The sequence below is a fragment of the Triticum aestivum genome, chromosome 3D (genome assembly GCF_018294505.1).
Source record: "Triticum aestivum cultivar Chinese Spring chromosome 3D, IWGSC CS RefSeq v2.1, whole genome shotgun sequence".
In the NCBI taxonomy this organism is placed as follows: domain Eukaryota; kingdom Viridiplantae; phylum Streptophyta; class Magnoliopsida; order Poales; family Poaceae; genus Triticum; species Triticum aestivum.
In genome coordinates, this window is record NC_057802.1 from 446,606,181 (window position 1) to 446,628,489 (window position 22,309).

Genomic DNA, 22,309 nt, shown 5'->3' on the forward strand with positions numbered 1-22,309 from the left:
ATTCAACTTAGTAAGATGTGCCACAACAGTTTCAGTTTCATAACCATGAAAAGGATCAGATTCAACCAAAGTAATTAACTCTGGGTCGACAGAGAATTCATAATCCTTATCATCAATAAAGATCGGTGAAGTAGCAAACTTAGGATCATATTTCATTCTAGCATTCAGAGATTTTTCTTTATACTTGCATAATAATTTCTCTAGATCATCTCTATCCTTACAAGCAAGAATATCTCTAGTTGTCTCCTCATTCATAACATAACCTTCCGGTACTTTAGGCAATCCATATCTTGGAAGGCTAGTTCTAGCATGTGTTTCAGGAGTTTTAGTTTCAAGCTCATCATCAGATTCAACAACATCATGTTGTATTACTCTAGCAATTTGTTCATCAAGAAATTCACCAAGTGGCACATCATCATTATCAAGCAAGGTACTAGCATCATCATAAGCATTACCCACAGCAGAAGTAGCATCATCAATAACTTGCAACATATCAGAATTGATAGCATTGTTGGAAATATGCCCTAGAGGCAATAATAAATGGTTATTATTATATTTCTTTGTTCATGATAATTGTCTATTGTTCATGCTATAATTGTGTTATCCGAAAATCGTAATACATGTGTGAATACATAGACCACAACGTGTCCCTAGTAAGCCTCTAGTTGACTAGCTCGTTGATCAACAGATAGTCATGGTTTCCTGATTATGGACATTGGATGTCATTGATAACGGGATCACATCATTAGGAGAATGATGTGATGGACAAGACCCAATCCTAAGCATAGCTCAAAGATCGTGTAGTTCGTTTGCTAGAGCTTTTCCAATGTCAAGTATCTTTTCCTTAGACCATGAGATCGTGCAACTCCCGGATACCGTAGGAGTGCTTTGGGTGTGCCAAACGTCACAACGTAACTGGGTGACTATAAAGGTACACTACGGGTATCTCCGAAAGTGTCTGTTGAGTTGGCACGGATCGAGACTGGGATTTGTCACTCCGTATGACGGAGAGGTATCTCTGGGCCCACTCGGTAATGCATCATCATAATGAGCTCAATGTGACTAAGGAGTTAGCCACGGGATCATGCATTACGGTACGAGTAAAGAGACTTGCCGGTAACGAGATTGAACAAGGTATTGGGATACCGACGATCGAATCTCGGGCAAGTAACATACCGATTGACAAAGGGAATTGTATACGGGATTGATTGAATCCTCGACATCGTGGTTCATCCGATGAGATCATCGTGGAACATGTGGGAGCCAACATGGGTATCCAGATCCCGCTGTTGGTTATTGACCGGAGAGGCGTCTCGGTCATGTCTGCATGTCTCCCGAACCCGTAGGGTCTACACACTTAAGGTTCGGTGACGCTAGGGTTGTAGAGATATTAGTATGCGGAAACCCGAAAGTTGTTCGGAGTCCCGGATGAGATCCCGGACGTCACGAGGAGTTCCGGAATGGTCCGGAGGTGAAGAATTATATATAGGAAGTCCAGTTTCGGCCACCGGGAAAGTTTCGGGGGTTATCGGTATTGTACCGGGACCACCGGAAGGGTCCCGGGGGTCCACCGGGTGGGGCCACCTATCCCGGAGGGCCCCATGGGCTGAAGTGGGAAGGGAACCAGCCCTTAGTGGGCTGGGGCGCCCCCCCTTGGGCCTCCCCCTGCGCCTAGGGTTGGAAACCCTAGGGGTGGGGGGCGCCCCACTTGGCTTGGGGGGGGGGGGGGAAGCCACCCCCCTTCCCCCTTGGCCGCCGCCCCCCCTTGGAGATCTGTTCTCCCAGGGCCGGCGCCCCCCCAGGGGTCCTATATATAGTGGGGGGGAGGGAGGGCAGCAGCACACAGCCCCTGGCGCCTCCCTCTCCCCCTGCAACACCTCTCCCTCTCGCAGAAGCTTGGCGAAGCCCTGCCGAGATCCCGCTACTTCCACCACCACGCCGTCGTGCTGCTGGATCTCCATCAACCTCTCCTTCCCCCTTGCTGGATCAAGAAGGAGGAGACGTCGCTGCTCCGTACGTGTGTTGAACGCGGAGGTGCCGTCCGTTCGGCACTCGGTCATCGGTGATTTGGATCACGGCGAGTACGACTCCATCAACCCCGTTCATTGGAACGCTTCCGCTCGCGATCTACAAGGGTATGTAGATGCACTCCTTTCCCCTCGTTGCTAGTATACTCCATAGATGGATCTTGGTGATGCGTAGGAAATTTTAAAATTCTGCTACGATCCCCAACAGTGGCATCATGAGCCAGGCCTATGCGTAGTTACTATGCACGAGTAGAACACAAAGCAGTTGTGGGCGTAGATGTTGCCAATTCTTCTTGCCGCTACTAGTCTTATCTTGTTTCGGCGGTATTGTGGGATGAAGCGGCCCGGACCGACCTTACACGTACGCTTACGTGAGACAGGTTCCACCGACTGACATGCACTAGTTGCATAAGGTGGCTAGCGGGTGTCTGTCTCTCCCACTTTAGTCGGAACGGATTCGATGAAAAGGGTCCTTATGAAGGGTAAATAGAAATTGGCATATCACGTTGTGGTTTTACGTAGGTAAGAAACGTTCTTGCTAGAAACCTATACAAGCCACGTAAAAAACTTGCAACAACAATTAGAGGACGTCTAACTTGTTTTTGCAGCATGTGCTATGTGATGTGATATGGCCAGAAGATGTGATGAATGATATATGTGATGTATGAGATTGATCATATTCTTGTAATAGGAATCACGACTTGCATGTCGATGAGTATGACAACCGGCAGGAGCCATAGGAGTTGTCTTTATTTTTTGTATGACCTGCGTGTCATTGAATAACGCCATGTAAATTACTTTACTTTATTGCTAAACGCGTTAGCCATAGAAGTAGAAGTAATCGTTGGCGTGACAACTTCATGAAGACACAATGATGGAGATCATGGTGTCATGCCGGTGACGAAGATGATCATGGTGCCCCGAAGATGGAGATCAAAGGAGCAAAATGATATTGGCCATATCATGTCACTATTTGATTGCATGTGATGTTTATCATGTTTTGCATCTTATTTGCTTAGAACGACGGTAGTAAGTAAGATGATCCCTTATAATAATTTCAAGAAAGTGTTCCCCCTAACTGTGCACCGTTGCGAAGGTTCGTTGTTTCGAAGCACCACGTGATGATCGGGTGTGATAGATTCTAACGTTCGCATACAACGGGTGTTGACGAGCCTAGCATGTACAGACATGGCCTCGGAACACACGCAATACACTTAGGTTGACTTGACGAGCCTAGCATGTACAGACATGGCCTCGGAACACGGAGGACCGAAAGGTCGAGCATGAGTCGTATAGAAGATACGATCAACATGGAGATGTTCACCGATCTTGACTAGTCCGTCTCACGTGATGATCGGACACGGCCTAGTTAACTCGGATCATGTTTCACTTAGATGACTAGAGGGATGTCTATCTGAGTGGGAGTTCATTGAATAATTTGATTATATGAACTTAATTATCATGAACTTAGTCTAAAATCTTTACAATATGTCTTGTAGATCAAATGGCCCACGTTGTCCTCAACTTCAACGCGTTCCTAGAGAAAACCAAGCTGAAAGATGATGGCAGCAACTATACGGACTGGGTCCGGAACCTGAGGATCATCCTCATAGCTGCCAAGAAAGATTATGTCCTAGAAGCACCGCTAGGTGAAGCACCAATCCCAGAGAACCAAGACGTTATGAACGCTTGGCAATCACGTGCTGATGATTACTCCCTCGTTCAGTGCGGCATGCTTTACAGCTTAGAACCGGGTCTCCAAAAGCGTTTTGAGAAACATGGAGCATATGAGATGTTCGAAGAGCTGAAAATGGTTTTCCAAGCTCATGCCCGGGTCGAGAGATATGAAGTCTCCGACAAGTTCTTCAGCTGTAAAATGGAGGAAAATAGTTCTGTTAGTGAGCACATACTCAGAATGTCTGGGTTACACAACCGCTTGTCTCAGCTGGGAGTTAATCTCCCGGATGACGCGGTCATTGACAGAATCCTTCAGTCGCTTCCACCAAGCTACAAGAGCTTTGTGATGAACTTCAATATGCAGGGGATGGAAAAGACCATTCCTGAGGTATATTCGATGCTGAAATCAGCGGAGGTGGAGATCAGAAAGGAACATCAAGTGTTGATGGTGAATAAAACCACTAAGTTCAAGAAAGGCAAGGGCAAGAAGAACTTCAAGAAGGACGGCAAGGGAGTTGCCGCGCCCGGTAAGCCAGTTGCCGGGAAGAAGTCAAGGAATGGACCCAAGCCTGAGACTGAGTGCTTTTATTGCAAGGGAAGTGGTCACTGGAAGCGGAACTGCCCCAAATACTTAGCGGACAAGAAGGCCGGCAACACCAAAGGTATATGTGATATACATGTAATTGATGTGTACCTTACCAGTACTCGTAGTAGCTCCTGGGTATTTGATACCGGTGCGGTTGCTCATATTTGTAACTCAAAACAGGAACTGCGGAATAAGCGGAGACTGGCAAAGGACGAGGTGACGATGCGCGTCGGGAATGGTTCCAAGGTCGATGTGATCGCCGTCGGCACGCTGCCTCTACATTTACCTACGGGATTAGTTTTAAACCTCAATAATTGTTATTTAGTGCCAGCTTTGAGCATGAACATTGTATCTGGATCTCGTTTAATTCGAGATGGCTACTCATTTAAATCCGAGAATAATGGTTGTTCTATTTATTGAGAGATATGTTTTATGGTCATGCCCCGCTGGTCAATGGTTTATTCTTGATGAATCTCGAACGTGATGTTACACATATTCATAGTGTGAATACCAAAAGATGTAAAGTTGATAACGATAGTCCCACATACTTGTGGCACTGCCGCCTTGGTCACATTGGTGTCAAGCGCATGAAGAAGCTCCATGCAGATGGACTTTTGGAGTCTCTTGATTACGAATCATTTGACACGTGCGAACCATGCCTCATGGGTAAGATGACCAAGACTCCGTTCTCCGGAACAATGGAGCGAGCAACCAACTTATTGGAAATCATACATACCGATGTGTGCGGTCCAATGAGTGTTGAGGCTCGCGGAGGATATCGTTATGTTCTCACTCTCACTGATGACTTAAGTAGATATGGGTATGTCTACCTAATGAAACACAAGTCTGAAACCTTTGAAAAGTTCAAGGAATTTCAGAGTGAGGTTGAGAATCAACGTGACAGGAAAATAAAATTCTTACGATCAGATCGTGGTGGAGAATATTTAAGTCACGAATTTGGTACACACTTAAGGAAATGTGGAATCGTTTCACAACTCACGCCGCCTGGAACACCTCAGCGAAATGGTGTGTCCGAACGTCGTAATCGCACTCTATTGGATATGGTGCGATCTATGATGTCTCTTACCGATCTACCGCTCTCATTTTGGGGCTATGCTTTAGAGACTGCCGCATTCACTTTAAATAGGGCTCCGTCGAAATCCGTTGAGACGACACCGTATGAATTATGGTTTGGGAAGAAACCTAAGCTGTCGTTTCTAAAAGTTTGGGGATGCGATGCTTATGTCAAGAAACTTCAACCTGAAAAGCTCGAACCCAAGTCGGAAAAATGCGTCTTCATAGGATACCCCAAGGAAACTATTGGGTATACCTTCTACCTCAGATCCGAAGGCAAGATCTTTGTTGCCAAGAACGGGTCCTTTCTGGAGAAAGAGTTTCTCTCGAAAGAATTGAGTGGGAGGAAAGTGGAACTTGATGAGGTGATAGTCACCCCTTCCGAACCGGAAAGTAGCGCAGCGCGGGAAGATGTTCCTGTGGTGCCTACACCGACTGGGGAGGAAGTTAATGATGATGATCATGAAGCTTCAGATCAAGTTACTGCTGAACTTCGTAGGTCCACAAGGACACGTTCCGCACCAGAGTGGTACGGCAACCCTGTCCTGGAAATCATGTTGTTAGACAACGGTGAACCTTCGAACTATGAAGAAGCGATGGCGGGCCCGGATTCCGACAAATGGCTAGAAGCCATGAAATCCGAGATAGGATCCATGTATGAAAACGAAGTATGGACTTTGACTGACTTGCCCGATGATCGGCGAGCCATAGAAAATAAATGGATCTTTAAGAAGAAGACAGACGTGGATGGTAATGTGACCATCTATAAGGCTCGACTTGTCGCTAAGGGTTATCGACAAGTTCAAGGGGTTGACTACGATGAGACTTTCTCACCCGTAGCAAAGCTGAAGTCCGTCCGAATCATGTTAGCAATTGCCGCATACTATGATTATGAGATATGGCAGATGGACGTCAAAACGGCATTCCTTAACGGCTTCCTTAAGGAAGAATTGTATATGATGTAGCCGGAAGGCTGTGTCGATCCTAAGAATGCTAACAAAGTATGCAAGCTCCAGCGCTCCATCTATGGACTGGTGCAAGCATCTCGGAGTTGGAACATTCGTTTTGATGAGATGATCAAAGCGTTTGGGTTTACACAGACTTATGGAGAAGCCTGTGTTTACAAGAAAGTGAGTGGGAGCTCTGTAGCATTTCTCTTATTATATGTGGATGACATACTATTGATGGGAAATGATATAGAATTCTTGGAAAGTATAAAGGCCTATTTGAATAAGTTTTTTTCAATGAAGGACCTTGGAGAAGCTGCTTATATATTAGGCATCAAGATCTATAGAGATAGATCAAGACGCCTCATTGGTCTTTCACAGAGTACGTACCTTGACAAGATATTGAAGAAGTTCAATATGGATCAGTCCAAGAAGGGGTTCTTGCCTGTATTGCAAGGTGTGCAATTGAGCACGGCTCAATGCCCGACCACGGCAGAAGATAGAGAAAAGATGAGTGTCATCCCCTATGCCTCGGCCATAGGGTCTATTATGTATGCCATGCTGTGTACCAGACCTGATGTAAACCTTGCCGTAAGTTTGGTAGGAAGGTACCAAAGTAATCCCGGCATGGAACACTGGACAGCGGTCAAGAATATCCTGAAGTACCTGAAGAGGACTAAGGATATGTTTCTCGTTTATGGAGGTGACGAAGAGCTCGTCGTAAAGGGTTACATCGATGCTAGCTTCGACACAGATCTGGATGACTCGAAGTCACAAACCGGATACGTGTATATTTTGAATGGAGGAGCAGTAAGCTGGTGCAGTTACAAGCAAAGCGTCGTGGCGGGATCTACATGTGAAGCGGAGTACATGGCAGCCTCAGAGGCAGCGCAAGAAGCAATCTGGATGAAGGAGTTCATTACCGACCTAGGGGTGATTCCCAATGCGTCGGGCCCGATGACTCTCTTCTGTGACAACACTGGAGCTATTGCCCTTGCCCAGGAGCCCAGGTTTCACAGGAAGACTAGGCATATCAAGCGTCGCTCCAACTCCATTCGTGAAAGTGTTCAAAATGGAGACATAGATATTTGTAAAGTACATACGGACCTGAATGTAGCAGATCCGTTGACTAAACCTCTCCCTAGAGCAAAACATGATCAACACCAGAACGCTATGGGTGTTCGATTCATCACAATGTAACTAGATTATTGACTCTAGTGCAAGTGGGAGACTGTTGGAAATATGCCCTAGAGGCAATAATAAATGGTTATTATTATATTTCTTTGTTCATGATAATGGTCTATTATTCATGCTATAATTGTGTTATCCGGAAATCGTAATACATGTGTGAATACATAGGCCACAACGTGTCCCTAGTAAGCCTCTAGTTGACTAGCTCGTTGATCAAGAGATAGTCATGGTTTCCTGATTATGGACATTGGATGTCATTGATAACGGGATCACATCATTAGGAGAATGATGTGATGGACAAGACCCAATCCTAAGCATAGCTCAAAGATCGTGTAGTTCGTTTGCTAGAGCTTTTCCAATGTCAAGTATCTTTTCCTTAGACCATGAGATCGTGCAACTCCCGGATACCGTAGGAGTGCTTTGGGTGTGCCAAACGTCACAACGTAACTGGGTGACTGTAAAGGTACACTACGGGTATCTCCGAAAGTGTCTGTTGAGTTGGTACGGATCGAGACTGGGATTTGTCACTCCATATGACGGAGAGGTATCTCTGGGCCCACTCGGTAATGCATCATCATAATGAGCTCAATGTGACTAAGGAGTTAGCCACGGGATCATGCATTAAGGTACGAGTAAAGAGACTTGCCGGTAACGAGATTGAACAAGGTATTGGGATACCGACGATCAAATCTCAGGCAAGTAACATACCGATTGACAAAGGGAATTGTATACGGGATTGATTGAATCCTCGACATCGTGGTTCATCCGATGAGATCATCGTGGAACATGTGGGAGCCAACATGGGTATCCAGATCCCGTTGTTGGTTATTGACCGGAGAGGCTTCTCGGTCATGTCTGCATGTCTCCCGAACCCGTAGGGTCTACACACTTAAGGTTCGGTGACGCTAGGGTTGTAGAGATATTAGTATGCGGAAACCCGAAAGTTGCTCGGAGTCCCGGATGAGATCCCGGACGTCACGAGGAGTTCCGGAATGGTCCGGAGGTGAAAAATTATATATAGGAAGTCCAGTTTCGGCCACCGGGAAAGTTTCGGGGGTTATCGATATTGTACCGGGACCACCGGGTGGGGCCACCTATCCCGGAGGGCCCCATGGGCTGAAGTGGGAAGGGAACCAGCCCTTAGTGGGCTGGTGCGCCCCCCCTTGGGCCTCCCCCTGCGCCTAGGGTTGGAAACCCTAGGGGTGGGGGGCGCCCCACTTGGCTTGGGGGGGGGGGGGGAAGCCACCCCCCTTCCCCCTTGGCCGCCGCCCCCCCTTGGAGATCTGTTCTCCCAGGGCCGGCGCCCCCCCCCCCAGGGGTCCTATATATAGTGGGGGGGAGGGAGGGCAGCAGCACGACAGCCCCTGGCGCCTCCCTCTCCCCCTGCAACACCTCTCCCTCTCGCAGAAGCTTGGCGAAGCCCTGCCGAGATCCCGCTACTTCCACCACCACGCCGTCGTGCTGCTGGATCTCCAACAACCTCTCCTTCCCCCTTACTGGATCAAGAAGGAGGAGACGTCGCTGCTCCGTACGTGTGTTGAACGCGGAGGTGCCGTCCGTTCGGCACTCGGTCATCGGTGATTTGGATCACGACGAGTACGACTCCATCAACCCCGTTCATTGGAACGCTTCTGCTCGCGATCTACAAGGGTATGTAGATGCACTCCTTTCCCCTCGTTGCTAGTATACTCCATAGATGGATCTTGGTGATGCGTAGGAAATTTTAAAAATTCTGCTACGATCCCCAACAAGCATGTGGTGTTGTTGCAAGTTTACTTATAACAGAAGGTGAATCTAAAGCAGAACTGGATGGCAGTTCCTTACCTCCCCTCGTCTTTGAGGGAAAAATCTTAGTCTTAGCATCCTTCAGATTCTTCATAGTGATAAACTGATAATAATCCCAAGTGACTCAACAAATATAGCTATGCTCCTCGGCAACGCCGCCAGAAAAATGTCTTGATAATCCACAAGTATAGGGGATCGCAACAATTTTCGAGGGTAGAGTATTCAACCCAAATTTATAGATTCGACACAAAGGGAGCCAAAGAATATCTAAAGGTATTGGCAACTGACTTGTCAATTCAACCACACCTGGAGATTAATTATCTGTAGCAAAGTGGTCAGTAGCAAAGTAGTTTGATAGGTTTGATAATAGTAACAGTAGCAACGGTAAAGTAACAGTGATAGCAGTAATTTTGTAGCAAGTGCAACAGTGACGATAGCAGTAGTAACTTAGCAAGAACAATATAAGATAAATTCGTAGGCATTGGATCGGTGACTTGTTGGATGATATCCATCATGAGACAGTTACAACCTAGGGCGATACGACACTAGCTCCAGTTCATAAAAATAATGTAGGCATGTATTTCGTAAATAGTCAGACGTGCTTATGGAAAGAAGTTGCATGACATCTTTTGTCCTACCCTCCCGTGACAGCGGGGTCCACATTGAAAACTAAGGGATATTAAGGCCTCCTTTTAATAGAGAATCGGAACAAAGCATTAACACATAGTGAATACATGAACTCCTCAAACTACGGTCATCACCGGGAGTAGTCCCGGCCATTGTCACTCCGGGGTTGACGGATCATAACACGTAGTAGGTGACTATAACTTGCAAGGTCGGATCTAAAACATGGATATAATGATGATAACATAAACGGTTCAGATCTGAGTTCATGACACCCGGGCCCAAAGTGACAAGCATTAAGCATAGCAAAGTCATAGCAACATCAATCTTAGAACATAGTGGATACTAGGGATCAAGCCCTAACAAAACTAACTCGATTACATGATGAATCTCATCCAACTCCTCACCGACCAGGGATCCTACGAAGCAATTACTCACTCCCGGTGGGGAGCATCATGGAATTGGTGGTGGAGAAGGGTTGGTGATGATGAAGAACGAAGATCCCCCTCTCCGGAGCCCCAAACGGACTCCAGATCTGGCCTCCCGATGAAGAACAGGAGGTGACGGCGGCTCTGTCTCGTGGATCGCGATAATTCTTTCTCCCCGATTTTTTCTGGAATAATGTGATTTTATAGCGTCGGTTTCAGGGTCTGCGGGGCCACCAGGTGGGGACAACCCACCAAGGCGCGCCAGGAGGGGGGGGCACCCTGGTGGGTTGTGCCCGCCCAGGTGCCCCCCTTCGGTGGATCTTGGCTCCAGAAATTCTTAATTATTGTATAAAAAATTCTCGCAAAGTTTCGTTCCATTCCGAGAACTTTTAGTTCTGCACAAAAACAACACCATGATAGTTCTGCTGAAAACAGCGTCAGTCCGGGGTTAGTTTCATTCAAATCATGCAAATTATAGTTCAAAACAAGAGAAAAAGCGTTGGAAAAAATAAATACGTTGAAGACGTATCACGGTCAGTGTTCTGGCTTTTGGTGCACTCACACGCGGTCATGCCTTGCCATGGCAGGCTTCGACGGCGTGAAGATTCTTGGTGCCAACGGCTGCTTCCTGGACAATGGACACGGGGCAGGCGCAGGTTCGCGCTAGAGGTGATGAACGCCGGTGGGTGCGGTAGCGACCACCGGGTGGGCATGCGGCTGCAGCAGTATAGTTAGACGACCCAGCCCTCCACATGAGGACGCGCTGGTGCTACACGTCGTGAGCCCGCTCAACGGCCATGGCGTGAACTGTTTTAGTTTGTCTAACTCTATATTGTAATGGGAATGAATCTATTTTCATTTTATTATGGGGACCAACGCGGTGCATAAGCTACATCTTTACCCAACTTCTGAATATGTCATGTATTTTCAATTTCACCTATTTGCGTGATATGATATTCCTGTAATGTTGTACGTGCTCTGAAGAGTTCTTTTTACACGACGTGCTCATAAGAGTTGGAGCAGATATTTCCTTCCTTATCTGAATCAATACACATGGGCTCGCTCTCGGTGAGACGAGGCCAGTACCAGGGAAAGTGTGTCAGATCATAAAAAACTAGGATAAGGAGAGGATGTGTAAAGACAATATACAAACGTTCTCTCCCAGTGCATATTTTGGAGAGAAACAACTACGATCACTGTACTTCTTCTTTGTGTGGTATGTTCCCATCACACTAGCTATGTCTCTCAGTTTTGTATGTTTGTTTTCCCGCTAAATGTTCTAAGATAATGATCAGTCTAAAAGCGCCCTGAAATGTGTTTACTTTTGACTGGCTTCTGCCTGAGAAAATGCTTTTTAATTGCTATGCAGTGAAAGAAACTTAGTCATCAGTCACACAAAAAAGAACTGCAATAGATGAGAGTACCTATTGGTATTTTTTCCCTATACATAATAATTGGTACTTCCAGTTTTATACGCAAACATTTTCTTGATGTATAGCTGAAGTGTGTATGGTCATAAATTAGTGATTTAGGCATAGGTCCATACATATTGTTGACAACATCCTGGGTTCTTTTATCTTAAACCAATAATACTTGTTGTAAATAATAAACACACTTCATATGGACATACCGTATCGATGGACGCGACAATGCCGCCGCGCGGGCTACGCTAGTAAATGTACTATGGTTCTTCTCCTGCTATACTGAAGTCTTGTCAAGCGACGCCATGGAGTCCATGGAGTCAGAAAGTTTGTGCCTTACAAGAGTTTTTTTTTTTTTTGCGGGGTGCCTTACAAGTTTGGTGTGTTCGCCCATACGGATTGAGGTTTATGATTCGTTCATATGGATCTGATGAGCTTATGCTAGTGTTTTCTCCGCTTTTTGTTATTGCGATCCATTGTGACAGGTACACCGAACCCAAAGACAGTTTTGCAACGGTACAGTGAACCAGATTTTAATTAAGTTCCATCCAAGGGAAGTTAGAGAAAACAGAAGATGGAATAAAAACCGCAAAGGTGCGCAAATGTACGTATATATAGTATGGGATTATAGACACACAATAACCAATTTGCCCAAAGGACTTATTGGATAAATGATGATCATCAGATAGAATTAATTAACTCCTATTACAACGTAAACGATTCGAGAGGGCGTCCCGATCGAGCTCGTATCCGGCCAATCTCTCTTCTTGTTCTGAAATCATCATCCTCGTTCCGATGACAGGCGGCGCCCACATGACCTTGAGGCCCCCTTTTTGTTGTTGTTTTATTTTCCTCGAAAAGAGAGAGTGAACCTGACAAGAAGAACAGTCGACGTGGGGGCGTACGAAAAAAAAGAAGAAACGAAAAAACTCTCCTGCTCTTCCTGTTGTTGTCGTTGTACGTACGTAGTGTGTACAGCACCATGCAAGCGTTCTCTCATGGAGTGGAGTGGAGTGGAATTAATGGAGCTGGGGGAGAGTAATTTATGCGATGGTGTAGGGCGGCGGCAGCGGCATGCCGACGACCTTGCCGCAGCGGAGGGAGTTGTCGGGCATGTTGTACTCGTCCCTGAGCGACCTGGCCGGCGAGGTGCAGCTCACGTACAGCTGCTCCCCCAGGTAGTACCTCTCCCACAGATTGGACCTCAAGTTCCACATCCCGGCGTTGTCGAACGTCAGCATCACCGCCGTCCACGACCTCGGGTACACCTGGATCGTGTGCCGGCTCACCGTGTCCAGGAGGTTGTATGTCTTCCTGCTCTCCACCGTCCATAGCCCCGGTCCCATGCTGCATCCATCCGTCCATCCATCGTCCGGTCAGACAGACCCGATCGATGATCCACAGGCATGCATGCAGCTTAGTAGTTCCATCAAATTAGTACTAGTTACTAGTGGTAGTAGCTTACCCGGCGGCGAAGAAGGCGTAGCCGTCGAGGTGGAAGGTGTCGATGCTCTTCTCGGGGTTCTCGAAGACAATCTCAATGTAGGTGCGGTGCTCGGCGGTGATGACGCTGGGGGCGACCTTGATGGGCGTGCCCTCCTTGGGCGGCGTGTCGGTGACGAGGTTGTACTCGAACACTCCCTTGGTGGCGTTGAAGTACTCGGCGAGCTTGAGCGGCGTCTCGGGGTCGGTGTGGGACACGCCGTTGAGGGCGTACCTCTCCTTGCCGTCGACCTTGCCGCGGCTGGGGGAGAGCTTGATGGTGCGGGTGATGTTGATCTGGCCGTAGTGGTAGGACCCCTGCGGGTTGGGCCTGGCGGCGCTGGCCGTCAGGTTCCAGCGGAAGGACCTCCACTGGTTGATGGACCAGGCCCATCCGTCCGGCGCGTCCGGCAGCTTGGCCGCCGGCGGGGTGTTGGACCCCTTGTAGCGCATCACGGCGGTGATGGTGCTGACCCCCTTGATGAAGCGGGTGGAGGCGATGAAGAAGTAGTCCCCGGGCTTCTGGTTGGCGGTGCTGAGGAAGGAGAGGCACTGGCCGATGTGGACGTCCATCGAGTCGTACTCGTTCTGCACGGTGTGGGAGCCCTCCATCTCCACCAGCTTGAGGACGTGGCCCTGGATGCGCACGTTGAGGGTGGTCTTGATGCCGACGTTGCAGACGCGGAAGCGGTACGTCTTGCCTTCCTCCACGTTGAACATGGGCGGGTTGGAGGCGTCCTTCTCGTTCTTGCCGTTGATGAGGAGCCCCGCGGGGCGGCCGATGCCCTTGCCGGTGTCGAGGTTCTTGGCCAGCACGGTGTGGTCCTTGGTGTACCAGTCGCCGACGAGGACGCCGAAGTCGTCGGCCGGCGGGTCGAAGGGCACCGGGATGAGCGGGCGGCTGTGGATGCTGATGAGCCCGTAGGCCCCGGCGGCGCGCTGCATGCCGATGCTGGGGTAGTAGAAGAAGGTGCCGATCTGGTCCTTGAACTGCATCTTGTAGGTGAAGTTGGTGCCCGGCAGGATGGGGCACATGTCGCCCGGCATGCCGTCCTGCCACGACGCCTTCCTCTGCTGGATCCCGTGCCTGCATGCATGCATGCAAACATGCAGACGCGATGCATGCAGAATGATCGATCGGATACGATCCTACCTCCATCTAATAGTAATAGTAACAGAGAAGAAGAAGAAACGGAAGGCGTACCAGGTGAAGAGGAGCGGCTGGTCGATCTGGTTGAAGACGTTGACGATGATGTTGTTGTTGGAGGTGCAGTTGATGGTGGGGCCGGGGAACTCGCCGTTGATGAGGATCATCTTCTGGGGCGTGCCCATGGGGGACTTGGTCCCGTACGCCACCTTCCAGTCGAAGAAGAGGTAGGGGTCCTCGGCGCGCACCGCCACGGCGAGCAGCGCCAGCGCCAGCACCGCGGTGGCGGCGCCGGCGCGCATCTTGGGCCCGGCTGTCATCGTCCCCTCGTCTCTCCGGCTCCTCCTGTGTATATACGGATAGATGCGCTCCCTCTCCGGCTGGTCGGCGGATCGATCAACGCGACGGCGGGCACATGCGGCGGTGGAGATGGGAGGGGACGGGGGGAGGCAGAGGAGGCCGAGGAGGCCCGCGGCTTATATGTGTCGAGGCGCCATGGCTGCGTGCGGTTGGTTTCTTCCAGCGGCCGCAACGCCCGCGCGTCCGCTCGCCGATCTATCGGGCTCCACCGCCTGCGGTCGGTCTCCCTCTATTCTTGACCTGTTCCTCCATGCATGCCACACCCCCTGCGTGGCGTACTGCCATGCCATCGGTCGGTGTCTCGGTGACAGCCAAGTACTTTGCCGTTGGTGCCACCATGATGATCCTAACCGATGCCAAGTTCCAGGTCGATCCTAGACACTATCTACTGAACTTCCTATCTGGCCTACCCGATATTTTGGATCCATCCCAACTATACTGTGCGCCCCTGTGATCTTAACGTTCAGGATCACATTGTACGGGAACGGTTTTCCCATTTTTGTCAGCTGTACGGGGATCGCGTTACAACTCACAACCTTGCTTCCTCTTTTTTTTTTCTCACGAAATCATCTGTTTGTTAAGGGCTGCATTTTGCAAAGATTACCCCGAACCCTTTTTTTTTAGGATCACCCCGAACCCTCTTCTTCTTTTTTTAGGGACAAACTTGCCGCTTTATTTAAATCGTGAAGTTCGGAATCTCATCCGACAAAACATCAAGAACAAAGACTGAGCGAGCACCCAACCACACCTTACATAATTTATCACCCACCCCTACTCTAGCAAATGTATGAGCGGTAACATTTGCAGATCGTCTAACCCACGACACCCTAAACTCAGAGAACGAATTAAGCAAGCTCTTAATCTCTTCCACCAGCGGACCTGCTGCTGACAGGTTCTTTGTTCGTTGCTGCAGCATGTGCACCACACCTTGAGAATCTAGCTCCACATGTACCTTCTGTGCGTTAATCTCTCTCGCCACCTGAAGTGCCTGCTTGCACGCCAGAATCTCTGCTGTTTCTGGGTCAACAATGCTTGGACAAAGATGGCACGTACCTGCCCTGAAAGCCCCCATGTTGTCCCTAAGCACAACACCACCGCCAGCCTTACCACCCCCTTTAGCGGTCGCTCCATCAGAGTTCACCTTGATCCACCCATCCTCTGGTGGTTCCCATTTCTGCTTCTCTCTCTGCATCGATGTGTGACTCACCTTGGGATGCACTCCACTCCATTCATCCATATGCGCTAGGACTGTGGCCAAGATTTCATGCGGTGGTTTAATCCTTCTCCCCTCCCTTGCTTCATTTCTTGCTAACCAAAGCCCGTAAATGGATTGTGTCGTCGCCTCCTTCTCTTCATCAGTCGCTCCCGCCAGCCACTCGAGTAGCCAGCGTGCTAACTCCCTCTGGGAATCCATCTGGCATGGTGGGATCGCCACCATGACTCCCTTTCTCTGAGTGAACTAGCTGCCAATTTTTTTTGAATGTGGACATCCCCAAAACTGATGATAGATAGTTTCATCTCTCCCGCAAGCCACACAAAAAACGCCGGGCTTTATCCTTCGCCTATATAGCTCTGAACCTACCGCAAGCCCATTCGAAATAAGCCTCCACAAATGTATCTTTGCTTTCCCCGGTGCATTTGTATCCCAAAGTGATGTGTAGCCTTTATGCTTGTTCACCGAGCTCGAAGACTCCAGCCGTCCGGATCTTGCTCGGATCATAGACATTTTGAGATGATAGGCCGACCTCACCGTGAAAATGCCATTCTTTGTAAAGTTCCAGGCTTGGTAGTCCTCCACCCCCTCGCCGCCAACAGCAATCTGCAAAATATCCGCAGCATCATCTGGGGAAAACATCTCCATAACTCTCTCTCGGTTCCATCTACTGCCATCCGGAGTTAGAAGGTCCACCACCCTCGTCACACCCGGGATGAAAATTTGCCCCAAGGCCTTCATTGATCCACTTCTTGGAATCCAGTTTGCATGGTGTATGCTTACTCTTGAACCGTCTCCAATTCTCCACACCAGCCCCTCCCTCAAGAGGTCTCGGCCATGCAAAATACTTTTGAAAGTGTATGATGCTGTTGATGGGAAAGTAGCGGTCATTATGGAATCTTGTTTGAAATAGCGTTCCCTGAGGACCCGAGCGCACAAAGACTCTGGACACTGCATGATCCGCCAAGCTTGTTTTGCAAGAAGGGCCTGGTTGAACGCTTCTAGATCTCGAAACCCAAGACCCCCATCTCGCTTGGAGTTACACATTTTTTGCTAGGCAATCCAGTGTACTTTCCGTTCTTCATCTCTAGCCCCCCACTAGAATTTTGACGAAATAGAATTCAGGTTCCCGCACATTTTCTTTGTGAGGAGGAAACAACTCATGGTGAACGTTGGAACAGCTTGGAGTCCCGACTTTATTAGTACCTCCCTAGCTGCGTTGGAAAGGCCCTGCCCCTTCCATCAGCTACATTTGCCCTTCGAACTCTCAGTAACATAATGAAAGGCACCATCCTTGGATCTTCCAACCAGTGTTGGGAGACCCAGATATCTCTCGCTAAGAGCTTCTAAAGAGACGCCCAGAGCGGCCTTAAGCTCCACCTTAGTTGTTTCTTGACAACCTTTTCCGAAGAAAATCGATGATTTCTGTAAATTTACCTTTTGACCCGAGGCTGCTTCATATATGCTTAGTATCTCCTTCAGCAACTCCATATTCTCTCTCGTTCCTTCCAGGAAAACTATGCTATCGTCGGCGAAAAGTAGATGTGTGACATGGGGGACGGTGTTCCCAAACTTCACACCTTTCAACTTGTTCTCAGCATGTGCTTTCCTCAAAAGAGCAGAGAAACCCTCTACACAAAAAAGAAACAAATATGGAGATAGAGGGTCGCCCTGTCTGAGACCTCGAGAGGGAAAGAACACCTGGATAATCCTCCATTCAACTTGACAGAGAAGCTCGCCGTTGTCACACATATCATGATCATATCTATCCAGCTCGGGGCAAAACCCACTCTCTCCATCATTCGCTGCAGAAAAACCCATTCAACTCTATCGTGTGCCTTCATCATGTCCAACTTGACTGCACACAGTGGTTTCTTCCTCTTTCTGTTACGAATTGCATGGACACACTCATATGCCACTAAAACATTATCCGTGATGAGGCGTCCGGGCACAAAGGCGCTCTGTTCTTCTGAAATTAGTATGGGGAGCACCAATTTGAGCCTGTTAGCTAAGACCTTTGTAGCAATTTTGTATAGTGCATTACACAGACTAATTGGCCTAAACTGAGAGAGCAATTCTGGAGAGTTCACTTTCGGTATCATCACAATCACGGCTGCATTGAAACTCTCCGGGGTTGTGGCACCATTTAAAAAGTCCCGGACAGCTCTGCACACATCATCTCTAAGCAACGACCAGTGTCGCTGGTAGGCCATCAGGGCCCGGTGCCTTTGTTGGCCCCATTTGAAAGAGAGTTGTCTCTATTTCCGTGTCCAAGATTGGGACTATCAGGGATGTGTTCATATTATCTGTAACTGTTACCTGTATATTATGAAGTAGATCATCCACCCCGGCAGACCCCTCCGAAGTGAAGAGGTTTTCATAAAACGCAGCTGCCATTGCTCTCATGTCATTATCACTCATACACAGTGATCCATCATCCCGCCGCAGCCTCTTGACCATATTCTTCTTTTCCGATGCGATGCCCTGTTCTGGAAATACCGCGTGTTCTGATCACCCGCTTTTAGCCAGTCAACCCTAGACCGCTGCCGATACATAATCTCCTCTCGTTTGTACACCTCTCTCAGTTGTTCTTCAATGTCCCTCACTTCTTGTTGGTACCCTGTCGAGAAAGCCCTTTCCTTCGCTTCCAGGAGCTGCGCCTTCAAAAGTTTGATCTTTTTTCTAATGGAACCAAAGACCTCACACGCCCACCGCTGCATTGATCCCGCCATACTTCCCAGTTTCTGCCATACAGCCGTCAGGCCCTCCTCTCCTGAGTTCGCCGCGTCCCACGCCTCTGCAATCATCTCTTCGGGTGGTGGCAATTGAAGCACAGCATATGCGTCATTTGTTGTCGCTGATACGTCCATTTTGCATCATGCTTTTATATCAATATTTATTGCATTATGGGCTGTTATTACACGTTATGTCACAATACTTATGCCTATTCTCTCTTATTTTACAAGGTTTACATAAGGAGGGAGAATGCCGGCAGCTGGAATTCTGGGCTGGAAAAGGAGCAAATATTAGAGACCTATTCTGCACAACTCCAAAAGTCCTGAAACTCCACGAAAGTTATTTTTGAAAATAATAAAAAATACTGAGCGGAAGAAATACGTCAGGGGGGCCTCCACCTGTCCACGAGGGTGGGGGGCGCGCCCCCTGCCTCGTGGGCCCCCTGTTGGCCCTCTGGTGGCCATCTTCTGCTATATGAAGTCTTTTGTCCGAAGAAAAATCATAAGCAACCTTTCGGGACGAGACTCCGCCGCCACGAGGCGGAACCAATCTAGGGCTCCGGCAGAGCTGTTCTGCCGGGGACACTTCCCTCCGGGAGGGGGAAATCATCGCCATCGTCATCACCAACGCTCCTCTCATCGGGAGAGGGCAATCTCCATCAACATCTTCACCAGCACCATCTCCTCTCAAAACCTAGTTCATCTCTTGTATCAAATTCTTGTCTCTAAGTCTGGGATTGGTACCTGTAGGTTGCTAGTAGTGTTGATTACTCCTTATAGTTGATGCTAGTTGGTTTATTTGGTGGAAGATCATATGTTCAGATCCTATATGCATATTAATACTCCTTTGATTATGAACATGAATATGCTTTGTGAGTAGTTACGTTTGTTCCTGAGGACATGGGAGAACTCTCGCTATTAGTAGTCATGTGAATTTGGTATTCGTTCGATATTTTGATGAGATGTATGTTGTCTATCCTCTAGTGGTGTTATGTGAACGTCGACTACATGACACTTCACCATTATTTGGGCCTAGAGGAAGGCATTGGGAAGTAATAAGTAGATGATGGGTTGCTAGAGTGACAGAAGCTTAAACCCTAGTTTATGCGTTGCTTCGTAAGGGGCTAATTTGGATCCATATGTTTCATGCTATGGTTTGGTTTACCTTAATACTTTTGTTGTAGTTGCGGATGCTTGCAATAGAGGTTAATCATAAGTGGGATGCTTGTTCAAGTAAGGGCAGCACCCAAGCACCGGTCCACCCACATATCAAATTATCAAAGTACCGAACGCGAATCATATGAACGTGATGAAAACTAGCTTGACGATAATTCCCATGTGTCCTCGGGAGCGCTTTTCTCTATATAAGAGTTTGTCCAGGCTTGTCCTTTGCTACAAAAAGGATTGGGCCACCTTGCTGCACTTTATTTACTTTTGTTACTTGTTGCTCGTTACCAATTATCTTATCACAAAACTATCTGTTACCTATAATTTCAGTGCTTGCAGAGAATACCTTGCTGAAAACCGCTTATCATTTCCCTCTGCTCCTCGTTGGGTTCGACACTCTTACTTATCGAAAGGACTACGATAGATCCCCTATACTTGTGGGTCATCAAGACTCTTTTCTGGCGCCGTTGCCGGGGAGTGAAGCGCCTTTGGTAGGTGGAATTTGGTAAGGAAAAATTTATATAGTGTGCTGAAATTTACTGTCACTTGTTACTATGGAAAGTAATCCTCTGAGGGGCTTGTTCGGGGTATCTTCACCCCGACCAGTAGAGCAAAGAGTTGCTCCTCAACCTACTGAACCTACTGAAGATGAAAATGTCTACTTTGAAATTCCTTTGGGTATGTTAGAAAAACTGCTAGCTAATCCTTATGCAGGAGATGGAACAATGCATCCTGATGAGCACTTAATATATGTGGATGAAGTTTGTGGATTATTCAAGCTTGCAGGTATACCCGATGATGTTATTAAGAAGAAGGTCTTCCCTTTATCTTTGAAGGGAGATGCATTGACATGGTATAGGCTATGTGATGATACGGGGTCATGGAACTACAAACGATTGAAATTGGAATTTCATCAGAAGTTTTATCCTATGCATCTTGTTCATCGTGATCGCAATTATATATATAATTTTTGGCCTCGCGAAGGAGAAAGCATAGCTCAAGCTTGGGGGAGGCTTAAATCAATGTTATATTCATGCCCCAATCATATGCTCCCAAAAGAAATAATTATTCAAAGTTTTTATGCTCGGCTTTCTGATAACAATCGCACCATGCTCGATACTTCTTGTGCTGGCTCTTTTATGATGAAGACTATTGAATTCAAATGGAACTTATTGGAAAGAATTAAACGCAACTCTGAAGATTGGGATCTCGACGAAGGTAAGGAGTCAGGTCTGACACCTAAGTTTGATTGTGTTAAATCTTTTATGGATACCGATGTTTTCCATAAATTTAGCACTAAATATGGACTTGACTCTGAGATAGTAGCTTCTTTCTGTGAATCTTTTGCTGCTCACATTGATCTCCCTAAGGAGAAGTGGTTTAAATATCATCCTCCCATAGAAGTAAAAGTAGTTGCACCTATTAAAGTTGAAGAAAAGACTATCACTTATAATGATCCTATTGTTCCTACCGCTTATGTTGAGAAACCACCTTTCCCTTTTAGAATAAAGGATCATGCTAAAGCTTCAAATGTGGTTCGTGAAAGCAATATTAGAAATTATACACCTCCTGAGCAAGTTAAAGTTGAACCTAATATTGCTATTGTTAAAGATCTCTTGTCTGATAATATTGATGGGCATGTTATTCATTTCCGAGATGAAACTGCTAGAATTGCCAAACCTTGTGCTAAAGATAAACATAGACCTGTGGTAGGCATGCCTGTTATATCCGTCAAAATAGGAGATCATTGTTATCATGGCTTATGTGACATGGGTGCCAGTGCTAGTGCTATACCTATTGACTTATACAAAGAAATTATGCATGATATTGCACCTACTGAGTTAGAAGATATTGATGTCACAATTAAACTTGCCAATAGGGATACTATTTCACCCATGGGAATTGTTAGAGATGTTGAAGTTTTGTGTGGGAAAACTAAATATCCTGCTGATTTTCTTGTTCTTGGTTCCCCACAAGATAGCTTTTGTCCCATTATATTTGGTAGACCCTTCTTGAACACTGTTAATGCTAAGATAGACTGCGAAAAGGATGTTGTTACTATTGGTTTGGGTGATATGTCTCATGAGTTTAATTTCTCTAAATTTAGTAGACAACACCGTGAAGAGGAATTGCCTAGTAAGGATGAAATAATTGGTCTTGCTTCTATTGCCGTACCTCCTAGTGATCATTCAGAACAATATTTGCTAGACCATGAAAATGATATGTTTATGAATGAAAGAAGGGAAATAGATGAAGTATTCTTTAAACAGGAACCTATCCTGAAACACAATTTGCCTGTTGAAATCCTAGGGGATCCTCCTCCACCCAAGGGTGATCCCGTGTTTGAGCTTAAACCGTTACCTGACACTCTTAAATATGCTTATCTTGATGAGAAAAAGATATATCCTGTTATTATTAGTGCTAACCTTTCAGAGCATGAAGAAG

General features: G+C 47.3%; 1 protein-coding gene across 1 annotated transcript; it reads right to left on the reverse strand.

Moving 5' to 3' along the window:
- Nucleotides 1–12,337: 12,337 nt before the first annotated feature.
- Nucleotides 12,338–14,850, reverse strand: LOC123079553 (L-ascorbate oxidase homolog). The gene is made up of 3 exons (XM_044502338.1): nt 14,447–14,850; nt 13,226–14,329; nt 12,338–13,107 (listed from the first exon to the last, which is right to left on the reverse strand). Exons 1-3 carry the CDS (start codon nt 14,707–14,709, stop codon nt 12,804–12,806), a joined length of 1,671 nt encoding a protein of 556 aa, XP_044358273.1. The 5' UTR covers nt 14,710–14,850; the 3' UTR covers nt 12,338–12,803.
- Between the last annotated feature and the right edge of the window lie 7,459 nt (nt 14,851–22,309).